Source organism: Haliotis asinina, chromosome 10, assembly GCF_037392515.1.
Source record: "Haliotis asinina isolate JCU_RB_2024 chromosome 10, JCU_Hal_asi_v2, whole genome shotgun sequence".
In the NCBI taxonomy this organism is placed as follows: Eukaryota; Metazoa; Mollusca; class Gastropoda; order Lepetellida; family Haliotidae; genus Haliotis; species Haliotis asinina.
Window position 1 is genome coordinate 4,464,712 of NC_090289.1, and position 20,515 is coordinate 4,485,226.

The following is a 20,515-nucleotide window of genomic DNA, read 5'->3' on the forward strand; positions in this document are numbered from 1 at the left end:
AATGCAGGTCTGTTGAGTGCAGGTCTGTTGAATGCTGGTCTGAAGAATGCAGGCCTGTGGAGTGCAGCTGTGCAATAGCCCCTCTGTGTTCTTTAACTGAATGTAAGATGCGGACAGCAACCCTGTCACAGCAACCAACTGAAGCTGCCATTACAGACAATAATTCGTCGCAATTTTATACCCATATTTACATGTAATATAGAGACACTAAAAACATTTGAAAACCAATTTGCGGAATAAAAAGTTAAGTGTACTTTGATGAGAGTTACTTTTCTATGATTATTTATTTGTCCTATTTTAGTTTCATAAACGTTTTCTTGAAACCTTTTGTGAGATCTGTGTGGAATCAAGTTGTTACAACACTGGTGACAGGTGTTAAATGAGCAATCTTTGAAGTAACATTATACTATAAGAATTCAAGCCTTTAATATCACTTAAAGATCACTTTCAAGACACTGGAGTGAAGATCTCACCTTTCAAATGTAAAAGAGTCAACAGTCCTGGATAAAAGTAGTGTCCATTGAGTTTCGCTACTGGAGTATTATCAAAACAGTCTTCCTACCAAAACTTATCTCCATAGGATCTTCAGTGGTGAGAGAGAGATTTCAAAATGAACCTTCCCAAATGGAGACCAAACCACAGAATCATAGCAACCCAATTAGTAACCACAGAATCATAGCATCCTAATTAGTAACCACAGAATCTTCCAAAAAGAGGACCATGCAACAGCATTGATCCCGGTACAGTAACAGCCACAGGATCCTACCAAGTGAATTATGACCTGCTGGAGCTGTGATATAAGTATACACATTCACCAGTCGATGTGACCACCGGATCTGGGTTTCATAAGCCTGAGATCCTGTATCTTTTATCTTAGCATACATACCTTCTATAATATAACATAGGAGGTACAAATGCAACAAGATCTTAGGCTTACGGAGCTTTGTGATACAGGACCTAGGGTCTGTGATCATGAAAGTGATCGTAGCGCTGAAATGATCATAACTCCCATATATTAACACAGACTTACTACTGTCATACTGCTACGATTGCTTAGAGGAATAGGACCCTGAATGTTTGTATGGGCAATTTCCTCCCATACATAATAAACACATTCTGCTGTACATCATACAAAACAAGATTGTACATAATAAATATTTATTTATATGGTAATACTTCCCACATATTCTACAACAAGCCATAATGTGGGCAAACACATACCGATGGCAGGATTAAGAAAATAGTTCGAGTTCCTTAAGCATTACAATATTGCCAAGATGTCATATGCTGAAACATATTCCAGAACCCTGTTTCATATGACGATCCTGAAATGTTCCCCTTTGTAATCATCTAAAACCCTTAGTTGAAGTGGCAGTGGAGGATCAAGCATACCTTGGCAAATGTCAGAACCTAGTTTTGAACTACCAATAATCTTTGTTGATGGTGAAGCTGCACCAAGCATTCTTCCATGTTCCTTGTTGAAAAATCAACACTTCAAATAATACATGACATAAAGCCCTTCTTGCATTCTTCCAGTTCATCTACAGGACATGTGAACACTTTCACATGCCTTACCATTCACACCTTCAGTCCTTACATTTCACTATGCAAGGGATGTCCCATCCTGTTCTGTTGACAGATCTTGTGATGATACGTCTACTCACTTTGGGGATCATTCAGACTCAAAACACTGGCTGCTCCACACTGGCTTGTTTTTTTTGCTCAAAATTCCAGCAATATGATGTAGCCAGTGAAAACCAAGTGGAGCAGACAATCAAGTGATTGACACTGTGAGCAGCAATCCAAACCACTGGGGTATAATGATACTGGGTGGAACAAGTCATCTGTCCTAATCCATGTAGGAGTCTCTTACAAGACCGTATTCTACTTCGACCATCGCAGTAGCAATCAGACCCTTCCTCTATAAGGAGACATCAGTTGATCCGCGTGAGCACAGGTTCAAGTGATGGAGAATGCTCCACTGCCCAGAAGCAGGTTGCGTCGAGTGAAGTGGAGGAGCAGCACTGGTGTGCTCTTTGTCTTGTAGGTAGTTATCAGTAAGTTAGGACTGTCATTGCTGAAACAATGAGAGAAAACAAGTGAGAGACTGTAGGGGCTTTCAATACTACTCTATCGATATGATAGGTTATGACAGATTGGGGCTTCACACATTGTACCAATGAGAAGAATGTGATGAGGCTTTTCAAGAACACTACAGAACTCTTAAATCACTTGGTCACTTGTCACTATCCTGAAACTTAAAACTGGTATACTCACGGCTTAGACAGCACTGCAGCAAGATGTTGGGTTGACAGTAAGTTGGCCTCACTACAGGATGTTCATGCTCACATGCACCACATTAAACTATAATTATCAAGGCCAAAGCCACTAAACATCTGTCAAGGTAATGAGTCCTTGAGGCTCAAATTAATTTGATAACAAGTAAAGTGACTGTGAACATGATTCTTTATGCATGTGATTAGTTTCAAATCTGCCTTGTTTTTAAGGGGGACTAATACAGCTGATAAATAATCTATTACAACTCAAACATATTGCACAGCTAAGACAGAAAGTAAATTCATGTCTATTAAGAAAGTTATGGGTGTGCATATATGTATAGATATTCTCTGCTATAAAACTGGAACAGCTGCAGTAAGACGTACACATGCAATGTGCTTGGAATGTTTGCATCTGAGTCAGAGTCCAGCTCCTCGTAGATCTTCTTGATGTCCCATATTCGTACAGTATTATCCAATCCACCTGAAAATAACATCCTTGTGTTACCATAGTTTAACACATAGAGACTGTACATTCCGAATCTGGCCCGAAACACCAACAGGAGCACCGTAATGGAAAGAGAAAGTGAGCTACATGACTATTGTGATGAAATCAAGTTATAATCTACTCAAACAATACACAAACTAGGTATCTATTCATGAGCTGCCTTTCAAATATGTTAAGCAGGGTGTTGTGTTCATAATCCAAGTGTATATATGTAGCCACTCTTAAGTGAAATACATGTATGTTGATTTCTTACAGATTTGGGGTCATTTTTGTTACTTCTCCAATGTTTATTGATAATCGATCAGTCTCAGACCTGTATCAATTGCCATTGCTAGTACATGTGCCTGTGATAAATGGCAACTAACAGGACCTGGCTTTACAGACTGAAGTACAGGGTACAGTATTTGACAACAAATTCGGCAATGGAAAACAACAGTAGAGGCAGGCAGGGAAGTTCCTGCTACATGAGATTTCCTTCAAAACTAACCTGATGAGAGAACGCCCCCATCCCGGCTGAAGCAGAGACAGTACACAGTGTCCGTGTGGCCCTTCATCTGTGCCAGCATGGTTCCACTAGCCAGCTCCCATAATATCACCACCTGGTCCACACCTACAACACAACGTTTAGAAGGCCAGTTGTAAACAAACACTGAACATGTCCAACCTTCCAGCCAGTCAGTCAACACATACTCCTTGTGTGGGACAATACATGAAAATGTTCTAATATCATTTGTCAGAATGTTGGGCATGGTTGCTTCAGTGTAATGCTTAAAACAAAGTAGTGGGAAGCCATACAACAAGCAAGAACAGACTTGGTAAGAATAAATGTAATTTAGTTAAGCTGTAAGCAGAGAATGCAGAAGTTTACCAAAAAAGACTTTTGTTGTAAGTTTGCCTACCTGATGAAGCCAAAGTACGACCATCTGGGGAGAAAGACAGGCAGTGCACTGCTCCCTGTTAGAAGGAAACAGTAGTGAATGAGTGCATATAGTTTTATGCCACTTTTAACCATATTCCAGCAATATCACTAACTGAACACATTGGGGATTCAAACCCGGGTCTTTGGCATAACAAACAAACGCTTCAACCACTAAGCCTTCCAGTTTGTAAACTAAAACCTTTCACATGATGTAATGTAGTACTGACAGCAACTAACACAGTTAAAGGTGCTGCATGCTCCTATATGTTGAGTCAAGTCTCCATCCAAAAAGAGCATCAAAACAGAAAACATTTTCCAAACTAAATTCTGTGATGCTTTAGCAAGTCAACAGATATAGATAAGAATTTGACCTCCATTAAGCATACCTTATGTCCTGACATGACTCGCACACAGTTTCCATTCTGTACATCCCAGAGTCTCACCATCTTGTCACTGCTGCCTGTGGCAACATAGTTGGAGTTGGGGTGAAACTGGATACTCTGTAATCCCAGGTAGATACGCAAGTGAATGTGTTATCAATAATACATCTATAGCAAGCTGGCATATAAGGTTTGATTGCCAGTAGATGACAATTTTAGACAGCTACTGGGTACTGGGAACCTAACTGTCTCCAGATACTCGAACTGACGCAGTAGAACTTCTGCAGTCACAAATAAAGTGAGTGAGTGAGTGAGTGACTTTACACCACTTGTGTTTTACACCACTTTCAACAATATTCCGGAAATATCATGACAGGGGACAACAGAAATGGTCTTTGCACTCTGAACCTTGATCACAGGTCTTCGGCATGATGAGCAAATGCTTCAACCACATAAAAATGGTTGAACAATCACTTTCATATCATTTAATTTTTTTTCAAAACTTGCGTTTCTTTTTAGTATGTCAGTATGACACCATGACCTTAGTACATCGCCGACTATAAAAACACTCATATTAATTACACATAATCAACAAAGCTGATCTTACATCCACATCAGAAAGGTGGCCTGCAAATACCCTGAGAGGCTGATAGTGATCCGTCGACCAGAGTCTGGCTGTCCGGTCATGTCCACACGACACAAAATAGTGGCCATGGGGGCTGGAAAAAAAGACACCAACATTGTCAGACAAAACACAACGAAAGAAGCATAAAGAATGTGTTATGACTCGGTTCACATTTTGACTTGTAGGATGACATTAGAGCACCTAAATAACAGTGCATAGGTTTGGGGTTTACTTTTTAGTTTTGTTTTCGTGTGTGTGATTGTTGTTCTACTAAGCAATATATCAACTATAACATGTAGTAGTCCAAGTGACCCCCAACTAGTCATCTTTATAACAAGACACGTGCTGTTGATGACCTTCTATCCATGGGGAACACTACGTGCGGTTGGTTTCCAACAGGGTAGCTAATTAAAAAGTCCTGAGTTGTTTGACAGAAGATTTTCAAAACTGTACTTTTCACAATGCAAATTGCTCTACCTTAGGTTTTACCCACAGTAAACATTATAAAATTCACCAGACTTTGTCCATGTATTTGTGGTTAACTACAATATGAGTTGATGTACCTGAACTTCACATCCCACACGGGATAGTTATGGCCCTTGTAACACACCAGGTTGGTCCAGGTCTGTAAGCTCCACAGACGAACTGGAAGTGGTAGGGAAACCGAGTTTGGAATACATAAAACAACAGTGCATCAAGTACAACATGTCACATAGTCATTTCAGAAGGTGGCAACTTCTACTTTGTGACTCGGCAAAGTAGGCAATTGGGATAAGAGTTTGTGCTGAACACAATTTCTAACATAGCTTTCACATGGGTAGTTAGGATGAATGGAATTCAGTCAAATTACAAAAAGTAGTCCAAGAAAAGACTGCAGTAAGAAGCTGATCAGAAACTTATAAAAGTGAAGAGAAGCAGTAGAAATATCAATACAAACTCAATCTGTATAAAAAAATTGAAGCACACAAGCTGTGTGGGTGATTACAGTATTTGTTTGACTGCCATAACTGGCTGCAAGTGCTCGCTAGCATTGTTAGTAGTGGCGGGGTATACTTACTGGTTCCATCAGCAGAGGCAGAGACAAGATTGTGTTTGTCTGGGCTGAAGCTGACCGAGTATACTGGGCCATTGTGACCACAGAGGGTCTTAATCTCTGTTGCTGACCGCTCGTCCATCATACGTTCCAGTACATCATCTGTACAGACACACAGCGTTGTCACACACAACTTTACAGTCCACAGTCAGTTAACCAGAAACCTCTCCACAATGTTAACTTTGGCTATTGAACAAGTGATTGATAAAGCTTAATATTCACTGAACATATTAACCTTCATGCATGTGATTAAACTAACTAAACAAAGATTAAGTCCATTAATATCTTCAGAATACACCAACATCCTCACAAGATGAAGAAAGAATTTCAACAACAAGTGACGATTTCTTACTATTTCGGATATGACAATGGCATTTCTCTAAACCACTCCAAACCAAAATGAAAGATCAAAGTCACTGATATCAACTCTACTTTTAAGGCTAGGACGGAATTAAAAAATTTTCTACCCAGTATCCCACCCTGTATAACCTTACCCTACCCTGATACCTGTTATTTAAATTCCTAACATCAAATTTGTAAATCGGAGGCAAAAACTTCAATATCTTAACCATGCATTACATTCAAAACAGAGATTAAATTGTTAATTATGACTTCAAAGACCATACAACCTTTCAATCAAGATAGAATAACATATCACATGAACATAACCATCCAGGTATTGACCCAGGTATCTGGGTCCAATTACATACCCGTCCTGGGTATCCAAGTTTGCCCACAGGTGAAGTGGGAGAATAACAATCTTGCCATCGTGATTATTTAATTATCATCATTAATTATTACAAGTTGATTCTTGTTCTGAAAGAGTGTTCAATGTCATTAGATATTTCCATGAATGACAAACACATTTAGCCAAGTGACCTAGAATCAATACCAGCACTACCAATGTTTATAAGGTGTCTTCTGAAAACTGTTCATTTACTGTCCACTTACAGGTTGTCCAGCTTGAGCTGATCAAATGAATACTAATGCATTGCCTGACCGTGTCACAACTGGCTAGGTCAGTTATTGTTAAGGGGTGCGCCTTTCTCAGTTAACTGTCAACATGTCCGAACAGCCGAGGCAAGGTTGCCATTTGACATCTAAGTGTCGTGACATCATCAGCAATGTCCAAACTATTTTTAAACAAGAAGATGCAGATGATAGAGAGTGATAGCGAGAGTGAATCTTAATGTGAAATTAACTGACGTCTGTATATTGTAAAGTTAGTAAACCAAACTCGATAACACATGACTGTATAAACAATTCAACTAAAACATGAAATGATTAATTTTTGTTGTTGTTTTCCAGGCTAATTTCTCCAACAATTCCTGTCTGCATGTATCGCACAACACAACACTATTAACATTCTCTTCTCCACTACTTAAGGTAGTTAACTTGACCTGCAGTTTGTGTCACTTAACCTCCCATGTCTTGCATATGTACAGCAGCTCAGGTCAAGTTGAACAAGCTGTATACACTGTCAACCAACATTAAATCACAGGTCAAGTTGAACAAGCTGTATACACTGTCAACCAACATTAAATCACAGGTCAAGTTGAACAAGCTGTATACACTGTCAACCAACATTAAATCACAGGTCAAGTTGAACAAGCTGTATACACTGTCAACCAACATTAAATCACAGGTCAAGCTGAACAAGCTGTATACACTGTCAACCAACATTAAATCACAGGTCAAGCTGAACAAGCTGTATACACTGTCAACCGACATTAAATCACACTGGATGTCATTTTCTCAAACCAAACAGTTTGTAACTAAATCTCAAGAATTCATTCCCAACTTACCAGCCTCCTTGTCTATGATCTCGAGTTCCGTGGGAGATTTGAGAGAGCGGAGTTTGTCTGGAGTTATGGACCACACACGGATGAATGAATCATTGAATCCAACACTGATGAGACTGGAGTCTTCTGACACCTCAATGCATGTCACGCTGCACAACACAAGGATGAACAAGCATACACAAACTGTGCACTGACTGAGGTGAGTGAGTTTAGTTTTACAATGCACTCAGCAGTATTCCAGCTATATAGAGAATCTCACCAAAGTGTCTACTGATATCAATTATACCAACAAAAGTTGATATAATTGATATCAGACACATTCGTGAGATTCTATTTATCATCAAAAACCATTCTTCATCAGTTTCCAATGACAAATGTATATCTCTCAACACTGCACTACCATTAGACTTGCAGTGCAGCGATGTCATAGCATTGTGACATCATCAAGTTCATGATGTCATAGCATTGTGACATCATCAAGTTCATGATGTCACAGCATATGTCAGCGCGCTGTACAAAATCTACAACCAAAACAGTATCTTCTAGGAGATATCGTTTGAATTCACACAAGAGATATATCCTGTGGAACACAGTTTGGGACGATAAATCATGTATATGGCAGCCGTCTGCAAACAACTGAGTCTGGACCAGACAATCCAGTGATCAACAGCAAGAGCACTGATGTGCACAATTAGGATACGGTGACATGTGTCACCCAAGTCTGCAAGAATGACCACCTGATCGCTTCTTATGACAAGTATGGATTACTGAATATAATTCTAACCCGAATCTCCATGGGTCATACACTGACTGTAATCCTTATTACAGTTTCTTATAGGATGAAACTGGACAACAAATCATTAAAGTGTCCTCATTATTGGCCAAAATCTACCTGCAGAGCACTTCCTTTGTAATGGAAGGGGGGTCCATGAAAATCATCAGCTCCCCACAACAATGAAATTACGTCACATTGCATTAAAGGCCATTGCGATGTCATCGGTAACCGTCACACTCAAATTACATCACTTCCTTCTCAGATACAGAATCTGGTTACCAACATGGTTTACAGTCTAAACACTACTTATTATTGTTTACGCACTGAGTATGGTGAAGAAAGTACTAGCTAATTAACAGAATCGTACCAAAATTTCTTTAACTACCACTCGTCAATATGTGTTAAACTTCCAGCAAGCATTAACAGATTTGATATCAAAAGACTTTTAGGTGAATTTCCCTGTATTATTACACTGTTCACAACACAAACATAGTTTGGATCCATTTCTCAGTCTCCATCACTAGCACTAAGTCAGTACATCACTTACCCCTGACAGGAGTTGAGCAGTGTATAGAAACATACTGATGGCATGTGCTCCCGATCTACTTTCACTCTCTTCATGGCTTCTCGGAATGCGTTGATTTTCTCTATCTTATCCATGTCTTTCCTAAAATAAATAACACAAAGTTGTCTTTCTGTCTTCTCCTTTTTCTTCACCTGATCTAAACCAGATGCATACATGCCATGAAAAACGTGTAACAAATAAGCACATGAAACAAAACAATTATTGGGCACTGAACACAAGGTTTATACTCTTTCAGCAAAGAAATGAAAATAGAAAAAGACTGTCCACATCTTACAATTCTGGCAATGGAATTCTAGTGTTGGACGGAGCATTGGGATCATTCTTGGACTTTTTCATCAACAGAGGGTCTTTCTTCGGCTTCTTTTTCTGAAAAATTGAGAATTTCCTTTCAGTCTCATATATTGAATTAGACAAAGAACAGAAATGAAAATCTGAAATAGACTGTAATGTTTAATATCAGTATTTTTGCTATCATAATCAAGATCCAATTTTGGATGTGAACCAGACAGCTTTTTGAGTTGACATGCTAAGCAGCCATAAGACTGTAGTTAATGTCATTGCTAATGAACAAACTGGAATAAGAAGTCCTGAATAATGTTACAACTGTTACACTAATACCATTTCTTCATGGAGGTGAGTGAAAAACAGGTCCATCCTGGACAAGGAGGCATAACTTTTAAGTCATATATGGGTGAATTAAGAAATTATTAGAGCTGATCTGAAATGATGAATCAATTATAACAATGATTAGGCATACTTTCCTTACCACCTAAATTCTAAACTTTTACTGAACAAAAGAAAACCCACAAATAACACAATTAACTGCTTGATGGTGCATCTGTTGGTTGTATGCCAAGGCATGAATTGACAGGATACCTAAAACAATAGACACCCAGCCTCTAACAATTACAATAGGAACCCACTGTAAATTGTATTTCAAAGTTAATGAAACCAGATATGCAGCTCTAAAAGCTTTGCTGAATAGTACCCAGGACATACAAGCCTTGATGCTGATACTGGATCAGATGACCTGTCAGACTTTCAACAAACATGCCCTCATGTCATCAAGTGAAAAGGTATGGTGTCAGGCAGACTATATCTTACTTAGAGAGAGCAGAATTGATGGCAAATCTTGAATCGAAGACCATGGTTAATGAACTCTGCCATAATTGAGGAATCAACGCACTCTGTACATACCGTAGCTGCACCAAAAACTACCCGGTTTAATGTATCAGGTTTCGTGAATTGAATGAAATTTACAAGAAAACAATAGTTATGCAGATTTGTGATATATATGCTAGAAAAATAACAACATGAGAAACAACATGGTTTGAGATGAAAAGAGAAGGTGGTTCTACCATAATGGCTTACCTTTGGCTTGTCCCCCTCCCCCTCAGTATTGTCCTCATCCTCTTCCAGGGGGATGTTGAGATCTGGCTCCTTCAGTAGCCCATAGTAAACCTTAACCTTGTTGGCTGAAGGAAAGGAGGCTAATGATACAGTTATAGCATTAAAATAGTGGTAACATCAAGAAACACAGGCAGCATGATAGTGTTAAGATCTGAAGACAGTGTTAACAAGAGTGTTAAGATCAAAAGATGGTGTTAACATCAAAACAGTGGTAACATCAAGAAGCAGTGTTAACATGATGATGTTAAGATCAAGAGATGGTGTTAACATCATGATACACTGTTAGTGTTAAGATCAAGAGACAGCATTAACATGATAGAGTTAAGATCAAGAGATAGTGCTAACATAATGAGACACATGGCTATGCTAGATTCATCCAACTGCAGTGACAGTGACTAACCTTCCCTGTCCGACTCCCCTAAGAGGCCCCCACTGGATGCATCAATCTGCTGCTTGTTGCGCGGGATCCCATCAAACACTGAAACAAGACACTTCAATCAAACACTGCACAGATAAAAACCTTCAGAGCTGATTTTCAGCACTTCCCTGTGACCTACCACATATTTAAAGCAATAGAGCAATTGTCAGGATGGATGAAAACTTACAACACAGACAACATGAGTTGTCTCCCTTTCAAACAGAGATAAAATACCTGTTTTAAGACTCAAGATCATTACTTTGAGGTAATTAGAATGAGACAGAACAATTTAAATCCTAAATTTTAAATTCTTAATAACTGACAAAGCAAGTAACGTCTAAAGAACTCATGTTCAGTGAATCTTGCCATGAACCTGAAATGTTCATTTAGTAAAGTATTTAGTCACAACACTCGGCAGGTAACTGACCATCTATGAAGAGATGCTCCTGGATGATGTTGAGAAGCCGAGAAAGCTGTTTCTCCTGCAGGTGGCGCTTGAGGTGTGTGTAGGAGTCACGTGACATCCGGATGACAAACTTACTTGATCTGTTTCACAATATGCAACAATAAACAACTTACAACTGAATTTGCATATTTTGCTCACACATAATCATACAGCAACTAACCAAGCAGGACTGTTTCAAGCATTTGGTGTGGACTTGTCTGTAGACAAGCTCTGCATGTTGTCGAAATCACACTAATCAATAATCACTCAAGTGAATGACAAACAGTGATCTATCCAAAACAGTATACCATGTGCATCACCAATAACATTTCCAAGTATGACCAATTCTCTGCATAGCCTCTTACAACCACTGTAGGTTGCTGGGGCTTAATCTAACATGGATACAAACAATAGCAAGTTCTCACATAACCCTGACAATTATAAGACGAACTCAGGAGGTTTGCAACATACTTAAAGTTATCCATCAGCTGGTTGCCAGCCATGTGCTCCTTTTTGTAAACAGTGGACAGCTTCATCAGATCCTCCCTGTAATACTCCTCCTGGTCCAGAGAGAACTTGCCAAAGAAGTTCTTTGCTGGATTACAAACAAAATCTGATTAGGTTAAGACACTTGTACAGATAATGCATTTGTTTGTATACTAGCAGCTGCTCTGTAGGAATGTGGGATTCAAATTTTAGTTCATTAAAACGCTCCTCACAGCATGGCTTGCAGCAATGATAAATGTTCCTTATCAATGTGAGAATCAAAAGTCAATAATTGCACGGTAAATCAACATATACTGCCGAGTGAATATGTGAAGGATAACGTGTCAGTTTTGTCACAGATACAACACTGCTTCAAGTAGTATTTCATAAAAATAAATTAGCTTTCCCACCCAAACCCTCCAGTTTGTTATGTCAAAGTTCAGTACTCTTTTCATCTCAAAACTAAACAATCTACCTAGTAGGACATACAAGAATTGCTGTGTAAAGGTTACTTCCATATCAGAGTATCGTACAACAAGCATGGCTACTGAAGATCAATATTCTAACCCAGACCTGTACACGTCCACAAACAGAGATAATGGTAAGACAGTTCTGTGGAAAGAAAGTAATCACGCACAATATCAATTATTTTGATGTTTCACGATCAGATGTCAAGAGCTGTATTTAAACTAAGGGACATAACCACAAACCTACCCAACTGTTCATGGTCATTGTAGACAAGCTCCAGATACATGTGCACAAATACTGGATACAAGATGGTTGCTAGCTCCACCTGAAAATAGAAACATATCCCTGGAGATCATGGACATGGTAGATAATGGTGCCAGGGTATTCATCACACAAGAAACATACTGGATACTTGGTACAGTAAATCACAACAGTCCTTCTACTGAGACTGAGATGACACAGATGTAACCAGGAAACTAACATTATTACCTTATGGACATCAAGACAGGAATCAATGAAGGCTTTGATGTCAGTGTACAGATCTTCATAGATGCTTGGATCGTCATCGCTGAAACAAGTCACACACAGCAATGAATGTAATATCAGTATACAGACCTTCAAAGTTTGTTATCATTCCATCATCATCACTGAAACAAGTAGCACACATTATGTACAACAGATATTACTAAGCCCTATAGATGTTTACAGTTACTTTCAGCAGCAGCAGCAGCAGCATGTATATGTTAAGACATAAAACTGATCTCTTGTAGCATGTTGACATGTTTCAAGAGACAATCAACTAAAGATCTGACATGAACGTGTAAAACAAAGAACTTACCTCTTGTAAGCTGCTAAAGCATGAGAGACTTCTGAGGCAGTGGGCCCACTGTCTTCTGTCTTAAACTCTTCATCACTGACTTTAGCTTCTTTCTTCAGCAAAGTTTCAGTTTCCTAGAACAAAACAAATCAATCATCAGGTCCATATCTCTGGTATGATCAACCTTAGCACATACTGTCAGCATGGCCTAATCAGGAATTTGCTACCTTTGAAGAATACTTCTTTCAGTTGCTTAGTACAAGTTGAGGAGATGAATAATAAAGACTAATGTCAAGAGACTGACAACGACATTGGAATCTATGTTGAAATATTATCCATGCAGAATTAAGAGGTTGATTATCTATATAAAATAGCCCTCATTCTCTGGGGAATATATAGAAAATGATGCTGTTTAGCAAGTCCAGTGGCACACAGAAACATGACTGATTTGTCTGACAAGTGACATGACATTCCTAAGCTCATAGCACCTTAAGCAGTAGTGTACTAGATAATCTATTACTTACACTATATGCAAGTGAAGTTATTTACATATTATTATGAAGTACTCTTTGCATGAGTGAGTTTACTTTTGACCTGCTTGCAGCAATAATGTAATTTTCTGAATAAAATTGATATTTTATACGTATCCTGACTCATGCATAATTGCGCATCTCCTCCTTCCTGGCGAAGGTAGTGGAATACCTGAAATCCCTAGAAGTACCCTTCTAAAAGAAGTGGACATAAATACACTCACGCACCGGTAGCCTCCCTTTTCCCGCTAAATTGGTCACATGACTAACTTGAGTGACTTGTCACTCTCCAAATAGAAGCGCCTGACACAAGAATTATTGGAATTCAGCGTGCCTCAGAGGGGCGGTTGGGAGGGCTTTCGTCATGAGTCAGGATAAGTATAAACTATCAATTTTATAAAGAAAAATACATATATTCCCTTATCCTGACTCATGCTTAATTGCTTACAGAATCCGACGGAAACGGTGGTGGGACAGGCCATGCTGGATTCTGCTGGCTGTCAAAATTACATCCAATATTGCCCCCCTTAACGGGAACTTGTAACAGCAATAATTCGGTCCTGTTCTTCCAATATTCATCTGTAAATTCCAGGGGGATCACGTCCAGTCAAACTTGTCTTCTGAAGAAGGAACGTTGACTGGAACGTGATGATATCTAAAATAACTAGCATCCTGCTAGTATCTGATGCAACTGAATGTCAAGATATTCTAATCAAGACTAGTTGCGACCCTTCTACATGTACTAGTATCTTCATTACAAGTAATTACTTATGCTAGTCTGTTCCAGATTTGCGCATGGACTCTCAACCAATATTCTCAACAGAGCATCTGGTCTCTTCCAAAAGCAGCCCTCCATTATAGTTGATAGGGAGCAATTTCCACGTAGTATTGGGAACCAATGTCTCGTTGGCCAGTAAGGCGCGATCAAAATCAGTTGTAACAACTTCATCTGTTTGATTTTCTCGATGACTTTTGGTAGCAGCACTGGAGGGGGAAACGCAAACACGTTTAATCCTTCCCATGGGATGCTCAGAGCGTCTGTTGCCAAGGTTAACGGATCTGGTACCGGCAACACGAACATTGTTGTCTGTTTGTTGAACCTTGTTGCAAATAAGTCTATTTGCAGGGATCCAAATGTTTGGCTGATTGGTTGAAACGCTTCCCGATAAAGCATCCACTCTGTTGGTGATGGATGAAGATGCCGAGATAAGGCATCTACCATGATGTTGCAAGCTCCTGGTATGTGACATGCTTATAATTGGAGATTCAGACTGTCGACCATGTCGAAAATTAAATACATCAGGTGTAGTAGAGATGGAGATCTTGTTGACCTTTGTTTGGTTATCTAGAAGGCCATTGTTGAATTGTCTGTGTGGATCGTCAGTAGCTTGTTTCTCAGTGTTGAGAATTCCCCAATTCTTCCAGTAGAGTTGAAGACGTCCACCCACTTGAGACAGTTGTACGGGAACGGGTGGGGGTAGAAGACTCCCATCGTTCCGAACCTGATCTTTAATGTTTACCTCCTCGGCCTGAGAGCACCTATTTCTTCACCTACTTGTCTCCATGGGTATTAAACTTGTTATCTCTTCCTGTCTGGACTCTGGAGAACTTGGACTTGTTAGTGTAGTGTTGACTTGACTGCTTGAGCACCATTGTTGAGGTGTCGATGGACTTGATCATCATGACTTCTCTAGAGTCTTGGGCGACATGTCCTTGCTACCTCTTCAATCTTCCCATCAAATATTGCAGGCGCTGACCAAGGGCTTGATATAAGGGCCTTGTGAAGTTCTCACTCCATGATAAGGCAGACAAGAGACCTTGTTGACGAAGTAGATTCAGTCCTGCAGTTGTTGAGGCAAGGTGTTTGGACAAAAACTGCTGATCCTTCTTCTGTGTGACGAGTGCTGACAGGATCATTCACTCTTCCTCGTTGGCAGGATTGCTGAACTTTGTGATGTCTCGTTGATAGCTCTAGATTGAGCTAGTACAAAGAAGGTGTGTCTCGTAGTGGTGTCCAGCTGAGCAAGCCACTTGTCTTGTAGGATCTGTTGTGGGCAGTACTGGTGATCTAGTATGCTTTGTCTACATATGGTGCTCCGTTGAAGGGCTCCATATGGTGAAGAGGGAAATGACGAGCGTTGAATGGTGGCATATATTGTTGTTGAAACTTGGTTGCTGACTTGAATGCCATAGATAACGTCTCAGGAATCGTAGATATCGGATTTATCAGCGGAAACTTTAACGTGTTGATGTCCTCATTCTTCATCCTATAAGTGTTGGCTTCGTTGGAGTCCTTGGATGGCGAGACTATGTCCAGACCATTCGTGATGCACGATGTGACTTCAGAGTCCGAGAAGAGAGCTTCCTCCGGGGATGATGATCGTGAGTGTGACGCATTCGATGAACGTCGACAATCCCTCTTATGTGAGTCCAAGTCTGAAGGGGATGACGAGTGCTGACGGCGCCTTCGACGAACTTTGGAGACTAATGAAGATCTTCTGCCTTGACAAGTAGACCTGTGAGTGCACTCACCTGAGCAAGCGTTCTCACTCACACGAGCGTAGTCGCTCACACGACGTGGGTGGATCTCTCTCCGCACTGCAACGGGATGACAAGGACGACAGTGACGATTTTCTTGACCAGATACGTGCATAAGCCTCCTGTTCATCCTCTGGTGTGAGTGTTGAGTGTTCACAAGGAACAGCAGTCGACATAGTTGAAGACTGCAGTCTTCGCTCTTCTTCAAAACACCACTCCATCAAGCTCATCAATGCATGGTGAACTGCTGCATAAAGGCACCTGCGTTGAACGGCTGCATTGAGTGTAGTGACAGCTGACTCGTAGAGTTGTCTGCTGCAATGACCGAGGCTGCTAACAAAGTCTGCATTGGCTGACGACCCTCGTAAGGGTTCCGGAGCGGTGATGATGCAGTCGGGGCCAATCTAGGTGATGATGAAAGTTGTCTATGTCGGTTGACATTCTGCTTGTTATATAGGATCAATGGTGGCTCGTTGTAGATGTCGGTCCTGTAGAGGGACAATCTCTTCACTGAAGGATTTCTTCGTTGAAGTATGTTGATTCTGCAATGACTTTGATGAAGAAGACTTTCGTCTTCGACAGCGACAATCTAGACTTCTTAGAGTGTTATGGCCCCGTCTCTTTTGAAGTTCTCTTCTGTGGTCCAGGGGACGACTCACTGGACCCTAGCCATATCCTGGAAATACGCCTGACAGGTCACTGGAATGAATCTCAGCAGAAACTCATAAACGGTTACCCGAATATAAATCGCCCGATTTAGACATGGCTAATGCAAGCCGACGTTGCCTGTAACTCGCACGTCTGTGAACAGACTGAATATATAAAGTAAATTCTGAATCAGATAAATTTCTGCAAAACGAATAGTAGAAGAACATATGGGCTTACACGCCATACAAACTAAGTGCGGGTCAACCGCTCTACACTGCAAACACGATTTCATCAACTGTGGCGAAGTTTCAGTTGATGAAATATGTGCTAAATAAAGACACAATAATCACAAATTTAACAAATTATGATGCATATACATAAGCCAAATACCGCATACAACATTAATTTAGTTAAAGGACCAAAATAATTGGAACGCTTATCGCCGTATCCGGGACCCCAGGTGCCTTTGGCCATCCTCGGCAGGCGATGAGGAGAGAGTGACAAGCATGGTTAGTCATGTGACCAATTTGGCAAGAAAAGGGAGGTTACTGGTGGGTGAGTGTATTCACGTACGCTTCTTTTAGAAGGGAACTTCAAGGGATTTCAGGTATTCCACTTCCTTCGCCAGGAAGGAGGAGATGCGCAATTACGCATGAGTCAGGATAAGGAAAAATTTCCAACTATATGGCGGTAGAACCAGACAATCCAGTGAATAACAGCATGGGCATCGATCTATACAGTTGGGATATAATGACATGTCAACCAAGTCATAAGCCTGACCAGCCAATCCTGTTAGTCACCTCTTACAACAAGCATCGGTTACTGAAGATCAATTCTGACAGTATCTTCACGGGTACTTTGCATAATGACAAGTATCACATGTAAAACAAGATGTGTTTCACAAAGTGGCAATAACAGCAGCATCAGGTCTATGACTATAGTCACTCTATTTAGGGTATCAGTCATGACAATAATAACTGTGATTACTGTCTAATATTGCTATATCACTGACACAACCTAAACACATGACAACATGGGAGAAGGTGAAATACTTTAAGTTGCAAGTAGGTGTAGTTACAGCAGAATGTGAAACTGTAACTTAAATGCAATGGGGAACCCTTGAATACAAATATAATGACATCGTATCCCTCATCTACACATACTGTACATTTTTTGTGTGCATGCTTCACGCTCAAATAGCTATATGATTATGAATAAGTTCAACCTAAAACTGCCTCCAGTTCACAACATATCACTCCAATAATGACGAAATGGGAAGCCTGTATCTTTTCTTTATTGGCACCCTGCTTTCGATTTATTGGTGCCTTACTACTGACCCAGTCCAATACCGAATCCAAACAGTAATAGTAATACCCCTATTACTGAAACACAGAAGCAAAAACTCACAATGCTTTCGTCCATTAATTACATGTCAAATGTCACTCTAGCACTGTATTTAAACAGTTCATGTCTTGATGTCTTTTGGGGTCAGTGGTGTTGTAAAATACAGTGCGTACAAGCTGTACTGTAGCTGTCATCATGTTTGTTTTTCTTTTAAATAAATTATTTCAAATAAAATATTTTGAAAAGGATATGATTTTCTTTTTTTCTTTAATTTAAAGATTTAAAATTATCACCATATTATTCACTCACCTCAATGACATGTACTTTTGGTCAAGTCTAACTGGACACTGGCCTAGGTGCTTATCATTAACACCCACTGAAATGACCTTAGCAGACAATCTTTTATGATTCAATCCCCATGAATTCGTTTTTGAAACCCTTCAGAGTGTACCAGCTGCTTTTTCACTTTTTTTGTAACAATACAGAGGTTTGAAAATTCACCTACTTTTTGAGCATGGTGTTCTTCTCCACTTCGTAAACAAAAGTTTATCCCTTTCAAATAAAAAAAAAAGGGTTTTACACAATTTCTCCAGCATGTCATCCCTACACGGGCCCGCCTCCCACAACACATCCTGTTCCTGTTGTGTGATGACGTAAGCACGCCTTCTATGCATACCAATACCAGTCTCCCCCCAATGATTTCATTTCAGAGACTAGAATGATCTAAAACCTGTAAAAGAGATACTGGTAACTTGCTTAACCTCTCGACCACTTTGGCACATGAATATTTGCATCAAAATAAGAATCTCATGAATTGTGATGCTGTTGCTTTGGTTCCTTACTTCTGCAATCCAGCAGCAGCCAGTTCTAGACATCAGCGTCAAATGACTCGATTATGTATTTATGCAATAATCGTAACTGTCTAATCCTGCAAGTGGCAAAGAGCCGGATGGATATTTTTAGTCACCAATTATTCCTGTGTTGGAATAACAAGTGATTCTGAGTGAGTGGCAGCCATCACACATAAAGTAACTGCATGGTTGGTGAGAAAACTAATTTAATCTTAGTTCAGTATGGGTATGTACCTGTACCTGTACATGTATTTAGTAAATGAGTAACAATACAATGACCAGCGTTCTCAATCGTAATTGGCTTGAGCAGATTAATAGACAGATAAAGCTTTCTCAGTATGTGCACAGAAATTTAGCACAGTTCTAGTCATGGATAATAAGGTCAGCTTTACAATCCAGCAAGTGTAGGTTTAGACAGCTTCCACTGTTTGACTGAATTTACATTGGGCCACAGCCCAGACAATCAAGTGATCAACAGGATGAGCACTGATCTGAGCAATTGGGAACAGATGACGTGTCAACCAAGCCAGAGAGTCTGACCAACTAACCCCGTTAGTTGCCTCTTGCGACAAGCATAGTTGTCTGTTGTGGCAAGCATGGGTTGCTGAATAGATGAGCCAGGGAAAGAGGCTTAAGTGTGAGCAAGACTACCAATACAGTGGGTGCTTTAGTTGCTCATCTGACCTTGCCTTGCTTGCTGCGCCTTGTAATCTGCACTCAGGAAATAAGGGATACTACTCCAGTTGGTTGTAACTACCCGAATGCAACTCAATCAAACGAACGAAGATGCAAGTGACTTCTGTCAAACGAGAACCAGTTAGAACTGAGTTCAGTAAACTGTGCACTCTTGCCGAAGACAGTAGTCTTCGGACGATAAAGTGAAGCAAGTAGTCTAGTGACGAGTACTCAGTAGTGATGCGAGGGGGCCTGACGATCATGATGGCAACGAAAGTCACAAGACGGGAACAACTAAATGAGTCAGGTAGGGCGTGACAGTTAACGACGATTAACCTGCTAGATGTCAATCTTCAAATGCGAGTAAGTACGGATCAATCGCGGAAATGTTAGTTTACCCTTTTTGTCAACACTAAAAATGTCAGACTGGTTGTTTTCAGCAAACTAGCGGATGCAACTTGCTCTTACGAAGGCATAACGGTAAACAGAGCATCCGAAAATAAACTGTATTTAAAGGATAATATATACCTTTAGATTATGTTTCTTAAGAAATTGCAACACTGCAAGCAACGTCTGCTTTTCAGATATATCAACTTTAGCGTCCTCCATACTTGGCGGGTCCGCCATATTGGCAAGCACTCTTCTACATCCGGTGGGTACGGAGTAAATAGAAACGTGTGTATTTCTTGTTTGACAACGAATCAGACTTGTCATTTCCGAATATTAATCTTACTTATTTTTTACAATTAATGTTATTATTTTATATTTTGTTAATTTATAAAGAATATTGGATTTTAGATATGCTATTTTCTAAACGCACAGTAATATGTGCATACAATCCTGAGTTACGAAATGAGACATGGCATGGGGAGTGCTCGCCAAGTACAAATATCATGCGTCAAAAGTATTGCACCTAGGGCA

At 40.0% G+C, this 20,515-nt stretch overlaps 1 protein-coding gene across 1 annotated transcript; it reads right to left on the reverse strand.

Annotated features, from left to right (window-relative positions):
- Positions 1-1,141: 1,141 nt before the first annotated feature.
- On the reverse strand, positions 1,142-20,260 carry LOC137299206 (transcription initiation factor TFIID subunit 5-like). The gene is made up of 19 exons (XM_067831794.1): positions 20,123-20,260; positions 13,030-13,142; positions 12,681-12,759; positions 12,438-12,516; positions 11,709-11,832; positions 11,220-11,338; positions 10,775-10,852; positions 10,336-10,439; positions 9,239-9,330; positions 8,926-9,045; positions 7,607-7,752; positions 5,766-5,903; positions 5,272-5,353; positions 4,691-4,802; positions 4,090-4,203; positions 3,684-3,738; positions 3,272-3,394; positions 2,664-2,760; positions 1,142-2,077 (listed from the first exon to the last, which is right to left on the reverse strand). Exons 1-19 carry the CDS (start codon positions 20,219-20,221, stop codon positions 1,960-1,962), a joined length of 1,992 nt encoding a protein of 663 aa, XP_067687895.1. The 5' UTR covers positions 20,222-20,260; the 3' UTR covers positions 1,142-1,959.
- Positions 20,261-20,515: the final 255 nt, after the last annotated feature.

Excerpts from the sequence above, each read along its gene's own strand:
- LOC137299206 (XM_067831794.1), bottom strand. The coding sequence starts at position 20,221 with ATGGCGGACCCGCCAAGTATGGAGGACGCTAAAGTTGATATATCTGAA. Across the intron at positions 12,517-12,680 it reads CCTGTCTTGATGTCCATAAG|GTGGAGCTAGCAACCATCTT; the intron begins GTAATAATGTTA and ends TTCTATTTTCAG. Across the intron at positions 2,078-2,663 it reads ATTCCAAGCACATTGCATGT|CAATGACAGTCCTAACTTAC; the intron begins GTACGTCTTACT and ends TCATTGTTTCAG.